This window comes from Macrobrachium rosenbergii, chromosome 35 (assembly GCF_040412425.1).
Source record: "Macrobrachium rosenbergii isolate ZJJX-2024 chromosome 35, ASM4041242v1, whole genome shotgun sequence".
NCBI lineage: Eukaryota > Metazoa > Arthropoda > Malacostraca > Decapoda > Palaemonidae > Macrobrachium > Macrobrachium rosenbergii.
Genome location: NC_089775.1, coordinates 4,540,258 through 4,559,796, shown reverse-complemented (window position 1 = coordinate 4,559,796; position 19,539 = coordinate 4,540,258). Strand labels below are relative to the sequence as shown.

Below are 19,539 nucleotides of genomic sequence, written 5' to 3'. Positions count from 1 at the left end.
TTTTTTATTCCAATTGTGACGAAATTACAGGAAAGATCTTCCCAACTCTGGAGTTGAATTGTCGGAATTTGAGAAGTTGAAACTTAGGGCAAATGCTTTTTTGTTGAGTGGGCTGACGTAAATCTCACTTCGTAGTTTATTTGATATTTGTATTTTATTTTTTATATTTATTGTTTTTATTTTTCTTTATTTCTTTTCCTAGTTTATTCTTTAATTCTCAGTTTCCCTGTCTGTACAGGGCAGTACCAGTGACTCCTGACGATCACATAATGTTCCTGTAGATGACATTTACAACACCTGATGTAATCTAGATATAAAATTTTGATGATAGTTTTCTTGAATTTCTCTCGCATTATAGCATTCACTGAACTAGTTGACAGTGCACAAATGGGAATGAACTCATTCCTCATCAGTCCCCGTAAAGTAAATCAGGACTCAACCGTGGAAAGGAAAATGACAGTAAAGCGCACAGACTTGATGGTTTGGTCTGTTACGTAAGTTTTATTTTTAGTTAGCCTAATGTTGGTAGGGAGTTGAGATATGTCCTTAATCTGTTGACAGGTTATTCCAAGATATTTTGTCAATTTCTCTGTTTTGTGTTAGATTATACTGGTTGACTTCATTCTTAAGATATTGCAATTGGATGTAAATTGTTTATCATTTTTACTGTTGTCGCCTTTTTTTGCTGATGGTTTACGCATTTTATTGCTAACATTTAGCATTTTAGTAGTGTATATGCATAAGTTTATTGGATGTAAGGTTGATTTTTGATCAGTCATTGTGGATTTATTGTAGTGGTTTGCCAGGTTTTGTAATGGAGGGCAAAAGTGAATGAGAGATTAGTCACAACACAGTGTGAATCGTTTTCCATATTTTATTCAGATGTTTCCATCGTATGGAACCTAATGAACTCTTGAATATAAGTACAGTATGCTTAATCAGTTTCACCATACTGACAAGGTGTTTATGTAAAATCCACATGAGATTTTTGGGTATATTTATTACAAAAAAAATCACAATCCCTTATCTATAGATAAATATTCGTGACTGAGAGAGAGTGGCTTATGATTAAGCAGATCAACTTTCATTACAGTACAGAGAAGTAGAACGTGACGACCTCAAGTTTGACATCGGTGAGACTCTCGAGACACGGCGCGACTAACTCTCGTCGACAATTGTCACCACGGAGGCGTGGACAGGTACGTCAAAGGAGAACTTTGGTTTTTCTTTGGCGATGACAGAGTGCTTCTTGTGCGACAGCTTCGGCGTCTCTGGTCTGTCGTGCCAGTGGAGGATGATTTCTTGGTCGCACGGGCACGTTCTGACGAAAACTGGGTGGGTGTAGGCTGCGTGAAGGTACCTGAAAGTAGAAGCGAAGAGAAATGAGACATTACGTTCTTTTTTCATGCAAAAACAAAGAGGTCATTCCTTAACCTGGAGACAACATTGCATCGTGTAATGTCCCCTTTAGAATTTTTAAAACTCCCAGTTTTCTAAAAGGCTTCAGTGGTTTTGGATATAGACATTTACAAAGTGAAGAATCATATAAGAAAGTGGGGTGGGCGGTAACATTATTGGGAACCTCTTGGTCATGGATAATTTCTGAGTTATTTTGACATTGTAAAAGCCAAGACATTTGATGTGATAAAGTCACTAATTTGTGACCTCACCCAAGGTGGAAACTAGCAGCTTTCCTCACAGTTATGAATTACTAGAATGACTATGAAGAGCTAGAAATTGACACAGTACAAGTGTTGTACTGTATACAGTTATAGAAACTATTCAGAAAGTATCTTGACTGATGATGACAATGCTCCCCAGATACTGAGGCCAACTGCTGCAAAATGCGAAGAGTGTCTTGATGTTTCCCTTTGGTGCTAAATGGCAGTCTTTTTCGGTTTTATTCCGTGTCTGTGTTTTGTCTTTTCTGTTGGACTACTTATTCTTGATGTGCCAGTTTTTCTTTACGTTCGTAAAACAGTTTGTCGCTGAGGCTTCAGTTGAAAACCCAGCCCTTGTGGCCGTAAGGGAAAAGTAGTTTGTGTACACACATGTATACACTGTACATATATACAGTTGGTTACTGTACTCTTCATGCCTATTTAAGCACGGTATGATATACAGTCAACACAGTACTGTACGTTCTTTCATCCTAAAGCACAATATATTGTACACACAATACTGTATGTACAGAACAGGCATGCAAAAATATGAACTTATGGGTAGCAAAGGGGACTGCTCTGAACACAACTTTAATTTGTGACCCCGTTTGTTTGTATATCTGAATGTTTGTGCATTGAATGTTCATAAGTGGGGTGATGTCTGTACAATATATATATTTTTTTCACCACAGAGCCCACTGGGAAGGGCAGCTACATGCCTATATTGAGCCGGCCTGATAGGAACAAAAAGGAGACAAGGAAAGTGTGGGTTTACAAGGAAAACAGAAGGAGGGAGAAAATTCCTTAGCTCGACACAGCAGTTGGAAGGAGGACCAACCAGACCAAGCAATCCACTTACGAGTGTCCTGAGGTGAAGGACCTGCTCCCTCAGCTGAGCAAAGCTCACTGAAACAGTATCAGGAGAAGGTCCTATATATATGACATACCTGAGAACATTTAGGAAGACAGTAATCTTACTGTAGGCATTTGGTCTAAATTTTATATTCCAGTTCCAATATGAAAAAGGGACACATGGCTGGAACTTTTGCTAAAATGTTTCACTGAATAAGCAATTCACTCACCTCCAGAATCCCCTCAAATCCGTGGGGATATCATAGTTTTTTAGGGCCTTCGCTGCAACGCGGAGGTGTTGCAGCTTGGGCAGGACCTCGCAGTCGAGGTGTGTTAAGTTATTGCCGCACAGATACTGGATGTGTGCTTGACTGGCGTTCTCCTCCTCCTCATCCTGTTGAACGAAAGAAGGATTCAATTAAAGTTCTTTTAAACATTGCAGAATGTATCCCAGCTGCTTGGGACTTAAGTGCAAGAAGCCCGTACCTTCTAATTTTGCTTGGAAATTGTTTATTTCTACTTGAACATGACTTGATCAGTTGATGTCAGGTTAAATCTACCATGGTACTGCAGTTGCTTTTGAATCAGTTACATACAGCTTGCAATATTCACATACCTGATGCGAGTCGCCGTTTATGATGCCGTTGGTTATGTTCAGACTCTTCTCCAAGAATATGTTTAGCTTCTTCAGGGCCTGATCCAGCTTCGACGGGTCTTCGTTGACGGCCTTGATGTAGAAGCAGAACTTGGAGAAGAAATCTTTGGTGGCCAAGTCAGCGTCAGGGTGGTTGTACTCCAGACCTCCACCTGGGTAGCTGCAAAACAGGAAGCAGTTTAGAAAACCTTTTTTATATATATATGCATGAGTTCTGTTACTGTTGGCTAAGTAGGAATTTACCAGTTGCTCTTGGGGAATTTGATTGGTGTATACTGTAAAGTATTTCTGCATATTCTGGGTGCATGGATTTTAAGATTGCAGTGGGGAGTTGCTAATTGTAATGCCAAAAATCCAGAATCTTGGAGAATCCAGATAGAATATGGATTAGGAAGGAAATATAAAATTTAGGTCAAAGGTCAAATGTTGGGCCCTATGAGGTCATTCAGTGCTGAAAGGGACACTGAGAGTGAAAAAGTTTGAAAGGTGTAACAGGAGGAAAACCTCAAAGCAGTTGCACTACGAAACAATTGTTAGGAGAGGGTGGGAGGTAAGATGGAAGAAAGAGAATATGAACAGAGTAACAGTAAAAGGAATGAAAGAGGCTGCTCCTAGGGGTCGAAGGGACGCTGCAAAGAACCTTAAGTAAAACCTACAATGCCCTGCATTGAGGTACACTAACAGCACTACCTCCTACAGGGGAATATAAATCAGATATGTTTTCAAGGGATGTTGTCAGCCTGGTCTAAGATTAGATGATGTACGCTCTTCGTAGCATAGGTTAGGGAGAGCCGATGCCGCAGTACTTTATGTAGATACATAAGAAGAAGGACTTATCTTTCGTCAAGGCTTACTTTGTGTCCAGGTACTGAATGATGTCGTCCAGGGCGTCGAACCCATCGTCCCCGTGAATTAGGGCCGGCACGTGTTTCAGACCCAGGGCTTTGAATTCTGGCGGTGGTTTGGCTGGGTTTGTTGTGATTACCTGAAAGGAAAAAGACATTATTGTGGATTGAGATAATGACATGTACAGTGCATAGGCATTTTGCCTTATTACAGGAAGTTACAGAACTTCGTAGGGTGCAAGATAGTATTGAATGGTGCAGTTTCTGGGGTGGTTGACAAGCTATTAGTGGGCCTCTTCTTGTCTAGGTGTATGTTGCAGAGGTTGATTTATGAAGAATCAGAAGAAGGTAAAGTTTTGAGAAGCTGGACAGCTTGGTGGGAAAAGACGAAAAGGAAACGAATGAAGATTAAAAGAAAAAAGCTAGGTACTCTGTCACTGGTACCCCCATATGAGAAATGCATCGCCGTTGATTAGCAGTGTAATCTGTGAACTGTAACTTGGCTGAATTGAAGTACCATGAACTGTCTAGATTCCCAGATGAAGACAGATTGCTTTTCTGCTATACAATTAACAGTTTCCTTTACAATAATTGTCGACAGAACACTGCAACAGCAAGGTATGATGGCAGAAAGTAATTTATTTTTTCAGTCAGATCTTCTTCATCAGAACCCCCATTTCTTTGAGTTGTGATGAGCCATTTTCCCGGAAGACCTGCCTTGCCCCTAAAGTGAATTTGGACCAGAGTGTCTTTGGCAATATCATATTTGGACATACTATTCTTTTTCATTCTTCCATCTCTCCGAATGAGTTACAGCATTGTCTTTGGTTTGATCGCGTGTTTATATCTTACAGCCATTCTTTCCACGTTGCATTTTGTTCGTTTAATTCGGAAAGGGACCAGTGGCTAAAAACAGTACAGACAAGGGATAAAAATGATTATATAATCATTAAGGTATGTAATTATTCTTGCTGCTAGGAAAGAACAAACACCTCGGTAGACAGAAAGTCCAATATTGGAGAGAGAATTTTTTTGTAACTGACGGGAACAGCAGCGCTCAAGGCACGGCTTCTGAAGAGACAGGGACTCCTGATTTGCACCCGCCCGCATTCAGCGACTCACCTTAAACTTCAGCAGCTTCTGTTGTGACTTGATAAGGAGTACCATGAAGACCCTCTGGCAAAAGGGGCACGCTCCCATGCGTTCCCCGTCCACCCCGGCCTTCACGTAGGCCGTGACCTCGTCCAGGGGTCCTGGGACAGCCGTCTTTGGCTGTTGTTGGCCCACGCTTCCCATCGTCTTATTTTGTCGCGATTTGTTTCCGGTTTATGGTCCTGTGGAGACGGAAAGACCGCGTGACATGAGTAACTGAAATCAGGGAGGAGATGGGCATATGTATTGCTAAGATAGGGGATAAATATGTAGATATGTATATTTATGTGTGATGATAATATAAAATTTACAGATAAATACATGTAAACATAACGTGAAATATGGAAGATTTCATTTGGAGGCAAATTTCGTTTTGTACAGTACTAATAATCAGAGGATTTGGTGCATCAAAGGTTCCGTCACACGAGAAAATTGAGGGATACTCGTGAAGACGACCTATATATTGTAATACCCCCTCCCATATAGTTTCATTTTGCAGGGAAAACAAAGAACCGTTCTAGGCAAAAGATGTGCCATTGGTACTAAGCTGGCCCGGTAGTGTTGCCAACACCCAGCCAGAGTTCTTAAGCCTGTCAGTGCCAAGTTATAAACGCCTTGACGCGGGTGCCCCAGTGACTAAAAAGTTGGCCCTCTCAGGGCTGTAAAATCCTGTGACTGGGTGACACGTTTTCCCTTCCAGGGACTCGTTATTTTAGTTCGCGCGTTGCGGTTCTGTGAATCTTGAGAGAGAGAGAGAGAGAGAGAGAGAGAGAGAGAGAGAGAGAGAGAGATCTTTTTCTCTTGTGTTTTTCCGCTACCATTTTCATGCGTTATGTAACCCTGACATCAAGTTGGTCTATTTTCGTAACCTCTCTCTCTCTCTCTCTCTCTCTCTCTCTCTCTCTCTCTCTCTCTCTCTCTCTCTCTTTTTTCCCCAAAATTCAACAATTGTGTAAAAATAATAATAATAATATAAATATTAGCAGCTGAGATATTCATGTGAAATCATTATTCTCTTTAAGATAAATTAAGTTATTTTTATTTAAATAATTTATCAATGGGAAGAAGTTTGCTGTCAGGTGCTACAGAGTTAATATAATTATTATTGTTATCGTCAGTGTACTCGTAACATCAAAAAGTTGGTAATATAAGAGAGGGTCGAGACAGCGCGTCATTATTAAGAGTTGAGACCGAGGTATCTATATTCTTCGTACTTAATTACAAGGATGTGGCGAAAGAGGCCAGCCCGGGCTGGACGACGGCAAAATTATGAATTGCCTTTGTTCAGCCATTCTCTTTCTTCCACCTGACTTGCCACCTTCTCTAACAGTCCTTGTCCCAGGAGAAAAAAACTCGCGCACACCACAAGCATAGACTCTCGCAGGAGCCGTTCAGTCACCCGTTAAGATTTGGTACCCTGAGGTCAGAGTGTTCCGTAGACACAAAGCAGATTTAATTCATTATCTCCTTATGCAAATTTAAGGCCGTAGCCACCTTTGTCTGGGAGACGCGCGCACACACACACTCTCTCTCTCTCTCTCTCTCTCTCTCTCTCTCTCTCTCTCTCTCTCTCTCTCTCTCTCCTTCAGGGATCTATAATGTTTCTTTGTATGGGATTTTGCTGTTCTCTCTCTCTCTCTCTCTCTCTCTCTCTCTCTCTCTCTCTCTCTCTCTCTCTCTCTCTATATATATATATATATATATATATATATATATATATAAATATTTGTGGAAAATAAGGCTTTGTCAAAATAAGGCTTTGTCTATCTGAAATCATTCTGATAATATTAATAATGATATTAATAATAATATACAAAAGGTTAGAACACACATACGCACACACACACAACATACATCACAAAAAATCATATATTTTTAAGTTCATTTGGGAGCAAATGGTAGCTAATGTCACCACTTCCTAGGATAATAGAGGCAAGGCTTTTATTATATTTAGAAGAGAGAGAGAGAGAGAGAGAGAGAGAGAGAGAGAGAGAGAGAGAGAGAGAGAGAGAGAGAGAGAGATTTTCTAGGTCACCCCACCAAAAAAAAAATCAAGAAAAAATACACACCAGAATTGACTAGGTAGCAACTGCCTGCTATAAATAGCCATCTTACTTATTCGGTTAAATTGTCGTACTTACATTATTATTATTAATATTAATAATGTTGCTTTATTATTTATATAAGTAATCTCACACTTATATTTATGTTTAAACTACATATTTTAGATGTTGTTGTTTGTGTGTTTGTTTTGTTCCCTGTGACTTTGAAATTTAGGAAACTTTTATGCCAAAAAATGGACAATTTTTAATTGTTTCACAGAATTCTTGAGGTTGTATAGAAATCTTTCGTCTATGTAAACTCACTTTTCTTCCATCACTTTATCACTTTACTGCTTAAGTTATTTCACTGTTTATAGAAGTAAATAATTAAGTAATTAAGTAAATAGGATAATAACGAGACGGTTCGTAAATATTGTAAAAAAGTTACGTCACGAATTTCAACACTTCGATTACACCACAATTTGAAAGATCTCGGAATGGGAGTTTTTTTTTAACGGTGTGGGAAAAGTTGTGGGGTTTATCGTTCAACCCCCACACCCCCACAACTCCCCCCACACACACAACAATAACCTGCCCAGGCCAGACGAATCGAGGGGCCTGTTACACTCAAAATTGCATAGTCACTGAGACCTTCTCTGTACAGGGGACTACAGAAGAGATATGTCCTGGTCTTTTGAGGGGAAGCTGTGAGGTTCTGGCACCGTCTACATCAACCCCAGTGCCAAAAACAGCTCAAGCATTGCCACCACCACCACTGGGGAATCTCCAACAGAATCTCCAACGCTACACTCGCGCGGGAACGCCAACAATTGCGTGGTTTTGTCCCCCAACTTCTAGGCGTCCAGAGTAAGCCATGTTATCAGACCTAGTTTCTCCAACATTACAGCCTCTAAGATTAATACTCCAACGCCAACACTTCACCAACACCAACACACCATCACCCAGTGCTTCCTCCAACACCATCACCACCAAAACGACCGCTAAGGACGCTCGCGTCTCGCCAACACTATCACCAACACTATATTTTTTTTTCACCCTGAAAGGATAGAACGTGTGGTGGCCTAGTCTTACGCCTTTCTGCTCCTGCTACTTTTACAGATGTTCCTGCTCCTTAACCGCTGCTCCTTGTGTGTTCCTTACTACGAGACTCTTTCGCTCCCAGAGTTATCCCAAGGAATCCTCTCTCTCTCTCTCTCTCTCTCTCTCAGTAAGTCTACCAACCTGTGCCTCTTGTCACCCTCTGCCCACCCGAGGCTTCGGTTCTCTCTCTCTCTCTCTCTCTCTCTCTCTCTCTCTCTCTCTCTCTCTCTCTCTCTCTCTCATCTTCGCTTGCCAAGCAGTAACCGCGTTCATAATTGTGTAGACTAATTATTATCAATATTCTCATCTTTGAGAATTCTTTTTTATTCTCAGAAGTTATCTTCTCATTATCTCAGCAATTAGGATGAGGTTGCAAGCCCTATGCCCTATTTTGGCTGCAACTCGCCAAGGTCAACTATCTACACGGCCCATAATTCTCAGCCTATAGGCCTATAGGCACGTGGCTTTACCAAGAGGAATTAGGCCTATAAGTATTCTCAGCTTGTGGGAATTAGTGTCAGGGTCCTTCGTATCCTTATTTAACGCCATCTGAATCCTATGGCATCCTTCATCCACTCCTCCTCTCTCTCCTGAAGGATCTGTCACGCCCTTTGACCCTGGAGTCTGCTCGCGAGGGGTCAGGAAAAGAAAAAAAAAACCAGACGGTCGTAATTACAAATGGCTTCCTTGGGTTTGTCCACGAGTGGGTGACAACGTCTTTTGAAGTCGGTTGCTTCTCTCTCTCTCTCTCTCTCTCTCTCTCTCTCTCTCTCTCTCTCTCTCTCTGTGAAGATGTGATGGAGTGTGATCGTATTCAGTGATTGAAGAAGCAGTTAATCATGTGATTGGTTGTTTATCTTGAGTAAATAGTTAATTGCACAGTTCCTTGCAATGCAACAACATCGTTTAATTACTCCCGGGAAATATGGAGAGAGAGAGAGAGAGAGAGAGAGAGAGAGAGAGAGAGAGAGAGAGAGAGAGGTCCAAAATAAGTCTAGTGACCATAATTGAAACACCAGAAGGACTCGGCGAGGTAACTTGTCTTAAGAGACTTTAGACCAATCGTGGGATATTTCTCTCTCTCTCTCTCTCTCTCTCTCTCTCTCTCTCTCTCTCTCTCTCTCTACTACTGTTTATACCCTTTCCCTCCCTCGTAACCTTGGAGGGACAGATAGGGTTGCTTGAGAACCGCCAGATGTCAGGACGGGATTGGTTGTTGAGGCGGTCCGCTTGTGTTGTTGTAGCCGATGTTGTGTATATAGGATGTTGTAGGATGTTTGCACCTGTGAAAACTTCGGCCAGAGACTCTCTCTCTCTCTCTCTCTCTCTCTCTCTCTCTCTCTCTCTCTCTCTCTCTCGAAGTTCACAAAGGCACTGTTGGTCTAACGGTGTTGCAAGGCGGTATACTGGTTCCCCCTAGGCGTATAAGCCTATGAATTTGTATTATCATAATGAGAAAGAGTTTAAAGAGAGAGAGAGAGAGAGAGAGAGAGACAGTTACGTAACACCTGCGTTATTAAGCGTGACAATATAAAAAAAATCTCCCATTTCCCGGCCGCTCCGAATGTGATACAAAAGACTATTGTGGTGATCGAGTTCGACTCGTTAAACTTGTCTCTCTCTCTCTCTCTCTCTCTCTCTCTCTCTCTCTCTCTCTCTCTCTCTCTCTCTCTCTCTCTCTCTCTTCATAGGATATTTGAAGTTAAAATTGTAATACAGGTCTTTCAATGGGTTGTTTAACGTAATGTTAACTTAGTGTTCTCTCTCTCTCTCTCTCTCTCTCTCTCTCTCTCAGGGTGTAATGTAGCTGATTATAAATTATATGTATATATTTATATAAATGAACAGGCCCCCAGAGAGAAGTTTCGGCATATTTACCTGTCACGAGGGCGCCCTCCCACCAGACTATGGAAACTTTAGGGGGGTGTCGTGTTCAGTCAGGTGTCAAGTGTCGACTGTGTTTGTGTCTGTGTATGTGTGTGTGTTTGTGTGTGTATGTGTCATCCTATCTGTGTCCCTCCAATGTTGCGTAACGCTTGGAATGGGGTGTTTTATATATTATTTTTTTCTGGGGCCAGTTTTGTGTGAAACCACAAAGTGCAGTTCTGGATATTATTATTATTATTATTATCATTATTATTATTATTATTATTATTATTATTATTATTTATTATTATTATTATTATCTTAAAACCCTTCTTTTCCCAGTACCTCTTGAATTTCTAATTCATTGCCTCCCATTCTCTCTACATGGCCAGGTTATCTCAAAGCGTACCGATTCATCCTTTCACGTGCATTAAAATCTTTACCGCTAATCAGTATATCTACATATTTCTCAACCATTCAGTCTTTCTTGTGCTGCATAAATTATGCAAACAGTTCATCTCATCATTCAGTATTCTACCTTTCATTTGTACTCAGCATCCAACTTCACTTCCATAAAGGAGAGTTGGCTCATTGAGGCCTTCAGCCATTCCCCATCTTTGCCTCTGTAGACAATTCAAGTATCTTCCCATCCTTTTGGACAAAACCTACTATCTCTCTCGCTTCAGATTCATGGTAGGGGTTAGTTTAGAGTCTGCCCTGAATCCACTGTGCCCCCGAGAAGGATAAAAATTTATTTTAGGACACCTGTCAAGTAAAGGTATGACGAAATTGACCCGTACTCAGTAAGGCGTTGAAGCTTTAACCATTTCAGATTCCGGTAGTGTAAAAGATTTCGTCTTCATCTCAGCCATTAAAGATTCCTGTTTAAGTAAAAATATGCCGTTCTGAGAAAATATATACTTTTTACACCGTCCTGCATGTGGTGTTGGGGAAACCCTGTCGTAAGGAAATATATTTCATTTTCGATAATCTTTGCTAGGGAAAGCTAAAAGCAGGGCGCACGTTGCACGGACAGGCTTGGCAAGCCGCCAGGGTCTGAAAGGGTTAAGTATTATCACTTAATAAGATGAAATACGTAAGTATACAGTCTAAAATAGTCACATTCACCAAGAACAGTGTATTGTACGACCTAAAACATTAGTATAGAGGCTACTTTCAATCTTATAGGGGAAAATTATCAAAGGCTGATATTAGCCAACCTGCAGCCTTCCCCAACTTCTCGACAGACACGCAGACATACTTGCAAGACCTTGCCAAATACAACAGGTGCCTGTGTTTTTCCCGAGGGGCGAAAACAAATAATCTTTTTTAGCTTTTAAAGGAGAAACGCCTTCTCTCTCTTTCTTGAAAGGTTGATAAGGCTAGCTTGGTGTTCAAATCTATTTATAGACTTCCAGTAAGTTCTAGGGCCCCCCCATTGCTGTGGGAGTCATGCAATTGCTATAGTGTCTAGATTAATCTCTCTCTCTCTCTCTCTCTCTCTCTCTCTCTCTCTCTCTCTCTCAGAGATTATTTTTGTTCGCCACCAGCTCATTATTGTCAGACTCACGCGAGCGGGCGACGGACTCTGATATGCCCGAACAGTATTCCCAAAAAGGCATCGAATGGTCCACGCAGGGAGTGCTCAATATAGCCAACGCAGTCTAGACTCATTCCTCCGTTGCTAATAAGGATTACTTGGAAGGCTGTCCATGGTACGAGAAGTGTATACACATTGGTTCCACTTGATACAACTTTTTGTTGAGAGTGTGTGGGCATGTGTGTGTTAGCTGGTTTAAATTTAGGTCATATTACAGGCCTCATTGTCTCCCATAGGATTACAGTTAGAGGAGATCTGATGGTCTTACATAGATACCTATTATATATAGTTATGCAGTAACATCTAGAGAATTAGGTTCATCCATTTTTTGGTTAAATATATTACGACAAATGTCCCTCTCACTTTGACTCATTTGCAAGTACACCTAGAGAGGATTTATCTTGTTAATTTGTACAGTTGCATCTCAGAAAAGGCGGGGGGCAGGGGTTTAGTGCACTTTTTGCTTTATGGCACAGACGCCCCTATGGGTGGGCCAACCAGGAAATTTAGGGTGGATGAACTGTGCCCAATCTTAAACATCCTGGCATAGATATTTCGATTTTGCTCTTGGTAACTAATCTTTGATGAGTTGCTATGCATTGAGAGAGAGAGAGAGAGAGAGAGAGAGAGAGAGAGAGAGAGAGAGAGAGAGAGAGAGAGAGAGAGAGAGACTCCTTTTCAGCCAACGCCACTTAATGCTGATTAAGTGTCCTTATAGGGATGACATCGTAAGTGATATCATTATGCTATTACAAAGGGTGTTTAAGGCTGCAGAGGTACTCTGGGCCTTTTAATTTTGGGGTGAGTCACACGTCTGAGAGAGAGAGAGAGAGAGAGAGAGAGAGAGAGAGAGAGAGAGAGAGAGAGAGAGAGCAAATTGGTTGGTCATGACAGACTCAAGTGATTTTGTTGACTCCTTCTCTCTCTCTCTCTCTCTCTCTCTCTCTCTCTCTCTCTCTCTCTCTCTCTCTCTCTCTCTCTCAGTGGGCACATACATATTACATAACTCTCTCTCTCTCTCTCTCTCTCTCTCTCTCTCTCTCTCTCTCTCTCTCTCTCTCTCTCGTAACCCACAGGTTCAATTCACGTGACCCTGATTCGAAACTCCCAAAAAATTGTAAACAATAGGAAATCTGTCATTCAGCATTATTACGGTTCTTCTGTCAAGGACGCGCATGCGCGTGTATGTGTGTTTTGTGTGTGTGTGTGTGTGTTTGCGTGTGTGTGTTTACGTGCGTGCCTGCGCGCTCGTTTTGCGTGTGAAAGTGTCTCTCTCTCTCTCTCTCTCTCTTATAAAAATCTCTCTCTTATTGTCTCTCTCTCTCTCTCTCTCTCTCTCTCTCAAAGTGTGTCAATAGAATTCTGAATTGAGCATAATGCGGGTATTATGTATAATGAATAATTCATCATAAGATCATTATACCCCTATGTCGGTGTATTGTGAAAGTGTGTTGCTTTATTCATCCATTATAATGAAAGCTGTTGAATATTACGTCATTTTAATCATTGTAGATTATAATGAACTTATTCATTATACTTATATTTTTTTCAGAATCCACGGTAACTAGAGAGCTATTTGATTTATACGTGAATAAGCGGGCCATCTGATCATTCTATAATCCAATCATACGCTTTTTTATCTCTTTTTATAATCTTTCGGATGCCACGTCAATCAGAAAGCCCCCATTTCGCTTAGCAGATAAAAATAATCATTATCTCTTTTTTTTGTTATTTTTTTTTTCGTTCTTTCAATTTCCGGCGTGGGCCATTCAGCTGGGTCCCGACCGGAAGCGGAAATTGGGTGCTGTCCCTTTTTCGAATCTCTCTCTCTCTCTCTCTCTCTCTCTCTCTCTCTCTCTCTCTCTCTCTCTCTCTCGTGAAAATAAGCTGTTTAGGTCGAGAGAGAGAGAGAGAGAGAGAGAGAGAGAGAGAGAGAGAGAGAGAGAGAGAGAGAGAGGCCCATAATTTGAAAATAAGAAAAACATTGTGCTGGAATCGTGTCAAAAACTCCTCTCTCTCTCTCTCTCTCTCTCTCTCTCTCTCTCTCTCTCTCTCTCTCTCTCTCTCTCTCGTGAAAAATGCGCAGTTAGGCCAACAGAGAGAGAGAGAGAGAGAGAGAGAGAGAGAGAGAGAGAGAGAGAGAGAGAGAGAGAGAGAGATTTCGAAGACAATGGAAAGGAATTTAAGAACACTTTCATTTTTTATCACTTTCTTTTTCCCAGACACCTGAAAGATACACCTTTAACTTGACGCTTCCGCCTTCAAACACAGTTACAACCCTAGTGAACTTATAACAACAAAATCCTTACAAGTCATTTTGTTATTGAGGTTGTATTGCAGTATTTACAACCTAAAAATCAAACAACAAGAAGTTTTTCTTGTTGTGGATTTCTGTCAAATTTCAAAGACTATAACAACTCATAAGTAGGGGTTGTGGTTGCTTGTTGGAAGATGTCTTGTGGAAAAACAACTTGAAAAAAGAACATTTTGACCGTTAAGAACCATCACAACAACACCAAAAGCTTGCCTGTGTTGTAGAACAACAACAGTTTGATCAAAATTCTATCAAACTAGTTTCAAATCTCACGCTGTTCTAATCCTGTCGACCCTTCCGTCATCAGTTTAACGTGTCTTTGTAACGAGAAAACAACGAATCAAAACAAAGAAAATAAAGGGAGTGAGCGAGTTTCCAAAGCGACGCCATTAACCCAACAATGCGTATCGATGCACAAAATGACTATCACAACTTTCTCTCTCTCTCTCTCTCTCTCTCTCTCTCTCTCTCTCTCTCTCTCTCTCTCTGTCCAGCTTTTAACAATCAGGTATACGTGACTGATTGTTGCTGGGGCCAACTGAAGCATATTGTTGTGAGAGAGAGAGAGAGAGGGCTTAACGTTCTGTCTCTCCCATACTGTCCATACAAGTTTGACAGACGGGCCGTGACCGGCTCTTTTGGCATAAGGCTTAACAAGAATGGGGTCAGTCTCTCTCTCTCTCTCTCTCTCTCTCTCTCTCTCTCTCTCTCTCTCTCTTCTCGCTTTTATTCTTATATCAGAAGCATCACGTGAGCGCACATCCTGCTTATGATTTCCGCCGGTCGCTTCAAGGTCACAGTTCAGGGTCAGAGGTCAGGGGAGGGACATATGTAGGGGGAGGGAACTTTAGTGTAATTATATATGTATATATTATTTACATGTTCTAAACATGTATACCTGATGTTGTCATATTTTCCAAATTTTTGTAGGCTCTCTCTCTCTCTCTCTCTCTCTCTCTCTCTCTCTCTCTCTCTCTCTCTCTCTCTCTCTCTCTCTCTCTCTCTCAAAATTATCCAGTTTTTCTCTATCGTCAAATTATCTCATCCGCCTTCTTTGCAATGTTCTACTTCCTTAATTATCTTTATTAACCTTTTTTCTACAATTCTTCATTTTGTCGTCAAGTCAAAGTTCAAGGTGAGATGATAATTATAAATATGATCATATACATATATACATTACACACCTACATCCATCTCTCAACCAAGGTCATTGCAATCCAACTGATTAATGAAAACATCCAAACACCTGTGTATGACTCTCAATGAATCTTAATTACTGACTTAGGGCCCAGGTGCACCGACAGTCATATAGAAGGATTTAATATATTTATATATGTGTAAGTATATTCGACTTCCCTACACCAGTAACTCTTATGTTACACCTGCCAAGCCATCCCATCCCACGAGACATTCCGCCTTCCGTTTTTGTGGTATGTGAATCTTTAACTTGGCAGTTTATTGAAAGCCGTCTGTGTAATATTACCGGCGATTTACATGGAATTCCGTTCAGCCGTTCTCGAGTTGTTTGGCCAAGCCAAACGCGGCTAGTTGGTAGGAAATAATTTATTCTTATAGTAGATAGGTAATGGTGCAGTGTGGTCTCTCTCTCTCTCTCTCTCTCTCTCTCTCTCTCTCTCTCTCTCTCTCTCTCTCTGTATTTGTGTAACAGTGGCCCTTATATTTCTCTCTCTCTCTCTCTCTTTTTCTCTCTCAATCGATCGACAGTGGTAGTGATATTACTCACTACACTTGATTCTCTATCTCTCTCTGTAATTTTGTAACAACCCTACCTTTGACAGATTTATAAATCAATTTGATGAGCCTTATAAATACCTTTGCAGTTGAATTCTCTCTCTCTCTCTCTCTCTCTCTCTCTCTCTCTCTCTCTCTCTCTCTCTCTCTCTCAATCAGAAGGCGCATATTCTAGACTTCACGCACAATTCATTTGGAAAGTATCGATGATCACGCAAGCTCACATTGTGTTGAAACACCAAGTTGAATCATTTGAACAACTTTGTGTCACTGATTCTTGTGGTCTAATAAAAATAATAATAATAATATCAGCCTCATACGAAGGATATTAAACTTGTGATATAATGAACTGTAGCCGTTTTGTGACTCTCTCTCTCTCTCTCTCTCTCTCTCTCTCTCTCTCTCTCTCTCTCTCTCTCTCTCTCTCTCTCTCTCTCTCTCTCTCTCTCATTTGTAATGAATTCTTCATCCATTTTTTGTACCTTTCACTTTTCAGTTTACGTCAGATATTGAATTTAACAGTTGAATTCAGCCTTCACTTCCTTGTCTAGAATTCAAATTATTCCTGTGATTATTATGATGATTATTATTATTATTATTATTATTATTATTATTATTATTATTATTATTATTATTATTATTATTCATAACTGCTGCTATAAACGTAGTGGATTACATGCATATCCTATCAGTGTATTTATAAAACATTGGGAAAAATAGTAAGCGATTATCACAGAGAGAGAGAGAGAGAGAGAGAGAGAGAGAGAGAGAGAGAGAGAGAGAGAGAGAGAGAGAGAGAGAGAGAGAGCCCAGCAATGTCTCAATAATTTACGTCATATCAACTCGAGTGTGTAAGGAACGAGCAGAGTTGAGGTCTTTGTTTATATTCTTCTGCTTCTTGTTATGTTAGTTTGCAACCTTGAGGTCCGTGGTTTGTTTGTGTTTGTGTGTGTGTGTGTATTTGTTTGTGTTTTGTGGGGTAACAAGGGTATAGACTATGGGTTTTAACCTACATTTTCCAACTCTCTCATACAACCACTCCTAAAGATTTGGCCACAGAAATATAAATCTATCTGAGAGAATCTACTCCACTTTGGCTGGTTCAAATCAGCCTGGCCTTATGCCAACGCTCGCCCCTAGACCTGAGGTCACAGAGGTCACATTGAAAGATGCCCTTTTGGACTGACCTGCCCTGGGTCAAGGCTCTCTAACCATCTGCTTTTCAGATCTCTGGCGTTTCAAATGGACGAAGACTCTGTCGTATATTTCTGCTAATTTTGGTCTTGCTGGTGTACCGCAGGGCGGGACTGAGGTCCCTCTCAGATTTCAGCGAGGAATCTCTGCCTCTCATCTTGTCATATTGCAGGCTCGAGAGAGAGAGAGAGAGAGAGAGAGAGAGAGAGAGAGAGAGAGAGAGAGAGAGAGAGAGAGATGTAATTAATGTTTTCAAACTTGTTGGAGAGAAAGATTATCACTTCGTCGAGACCTTCCCATTTTGACGGTTATAAACTTTGACGAAACACTGGTAAATCTCTCTCTCTCTCTCTCTCTCTCTCTCTCTCTCTCTCTCAACAAGGGTCAAGATGAGGAACCCGACCTCTGCATTCCTAGCCTCATAAAGGGGAGAGAGAGAGAGAGAGAGAGAGAGAGAGAGAGAGAGAGAGAGAGAGAGAGAGAGAGAGAGAGAGAGAGAGAAACGGTCATCCGTCCTCGCTTTGGGGAAAAACTGACGAGTGTTTTGTTTAGTTGCCAGGGTACGATAAACTGAAATATCACCCCCCCCCCCTTTCCCAATTCTTCTCGGAACAAACGAAGAAATCATGCGACTGCTTTCGAGAAACGTGACCTTCCTTTTTGCGACGCCATTGAGCGCTGGGTCCTTGTTCTCATGACTTTCGTTGGAGTGGGCCGTGTCTGCGTCAAGTGGCTTTAAGTGTCTTTTTCACGTTGCTGGCAACTTGCAACTTGCAACTTGGTGGTGTATTGAAGTGCTGGTATGTTTAGTGACAAATTGACAATCTTTTGTGAGATAATTATTATTATTATTATTAATTGTTATTGTTATTATTATTAAATAATTTTCCACGCCAGAAGGTTTATTATTATTATTATTATTATTATTATTATTATTATTATTATTATTATTATTAAATGATTTTCCACGCCAGAAGGTTTATTATTATTATTATTATTATTATTATTATTATTATTATTATTATTATTATTATTATGAATTCATTTTCCATGCAAGAAGGTATATTAGTATTATTATTGATAATAATAATAATAATATTATTATTATTATTTAAATTATTATTTAAAATTCAAACCCCCCCCCCAGAGTGGGACCACATCAAATCCACATAGCTATCCAACACAGTTCCACATAGACGCACTGAGGATTTCACATCGACAGCTCAAACAAATAAATCCATTCCTAAACATCTTCGGGATTTGTGGGGGGGGGGGGGATTACGAAACACCCCACACAGAAATCCACATCGCAAATCGCCAAGTCACGACGTTACGTCCGTAGTGTTACGTTATGACGTAACACAGTTCCGCTGTCTGTTACAAAATGACTTGGTCCTGACGGCGACCCACAACAGCCAAGTAACAAGTGCCCACCGTCACGGCTCCGTCACCCAACCAACAGATGTTCAAACAGGGATGACAGATGTTGGTCTTGACACCTGCCTGGGGTTAATTGGGCGAACAGCTGCTTTTAAACAATGCGTATAAAAGGAAAGGTTTATCTTTGTTTCGTTCGTTCGCTGCGGCGCGCGTGCGCGCGTGTGAGTGCGTATGTGTGTTTACCTAACTTTCACAATAGTTCTATTTCACTGTATATATTTATTTATTAAATAATAATAATAATAATAATAATAATAATAATAGTAGTAGTAGTAATTATAATTATAATGAATCTGTAATAAACTCAAAATGAGAAATATGTAAATTAATTATTCAGTTTTAAATAGATTATTATTATTATTATTATTATTATTATTATTATTATTATTATTATTATTATTATTATTATTATTATTATGGTACTTTCTCCCATCTTCTGCGTTTCCAGCCTTCCAAACTAATCAGATTCAAAGTCTAAATATAGAAGATTGTAATAAAAAAGAATGATAATAATTATCACAGTAACAATATATTCCTTGGTAATATTCACCAATACAGCTGTAATACAATACCTGTGAATATTGTATTAAGTTGTTGAATTATTTGATATACTGTATTTTGAGATTATATATATATATATATATATATATATATATATATATATATATATATATATATATATATATATATATATTATATATTATGATATACATTTCATATCAGGCAATTATTATATTAGAGTTTAATGACATTTCATACATTATATAGAGCCATGGGTGTGCTTACCTGCGGTGAATACAATCCTACAATCCTTACAATCCTTACAATCCTACAATCCTTGGTGTGACACGTACATCAACAATATGAAGTCCGCACTTATAAAAATCTTTTAGAAGGGACTTACTGACACTTCTCACCAACACTCACTCATTTAGCACTTTAACGAGACGCTGGGTATCTCACTACACCCTCTGGCGAGTCACGTGACTGGGTATGGGCATGGGGCGAGTCAGAACGTGCCCCGAAATCATTACATTTCATACGCAAGTCGGAGGTCTTAACTTC

The 19,539-nt window shown here is 40.2% G+C and overlaps 2 protein-coding genes across 10 annotated transcripts in view; one reads left to right on the top strand and one right to left on the bottom strand.

Annotated features, from left to right (window-relative positions):
• Nucleotides 1–19,539, top strand: part of LOC136856409 (transcription initiation factor TFIID subunit 10-like) — a 31,818-nt gene that overhangs the window by 4,274 nt on the left and 8,005 nt on the right. The window contains exon 1 of one of the 2 annotated variants that reach the window (XM_067134264.1): nucleotides 8,051–8,074. The exons of the other annotated variant lie outside the window; for it this stretch is intronic. The gene's annotated coding sequence lies outside the window, so the exon portion shown is untranslated. Of the gene's footprint in view, nucleotides 1–8,050; nucleotides 8,075–19,539 lie in introns of those variants that run through there. 2 annotated transcript variants of the gene reach the window in all.
• LOC136856408 (chloride intracellular channel exl-1-like) lies at nucleotides 981–19,423 on the bottom strand. 8 transcript variants are annotated; one of them, XM_067134256.1, is made up of 6 exons: nucleotides 19,261–19,423; nucleotides 5,136–5,347; nucleotides 4,023–4,153; nucleotides 3,130–3,328; nucleotides 2,744–2,907; nucleotides 981–1,360 (listed from the first exon to the last, which is right to left on the bottom strand). In XM_067134256.1, exons 2-6 carry the CDS (start codon nucleotides 5,307–5,309, stop codon nucleotides 1,159–1,161), a joined length of 870 nt encoding a protein of 289 aa, XP_066990357.1. In that variant the 5' UTR covers nucleotides 5,310–5,347; nucleotides 19,261–19,423; the 3' UTR covers nucleotides 981–1,158. The 8 variants fall into 8 exon arrangements, with proteins under 8 accessions (XP_066990357.1, XP_066990360.1, XP_066990361.1 ...); XM_067134259.1 differs by lacking the exon at nucleotides 19,261–19,423 and adding an exon at nucleotides 8,300–8,415; XM_067134260.1 differs by lacking the exon at nucleotides 19,261–19,423 and adding an exon at nucleotides 8,164–8,292.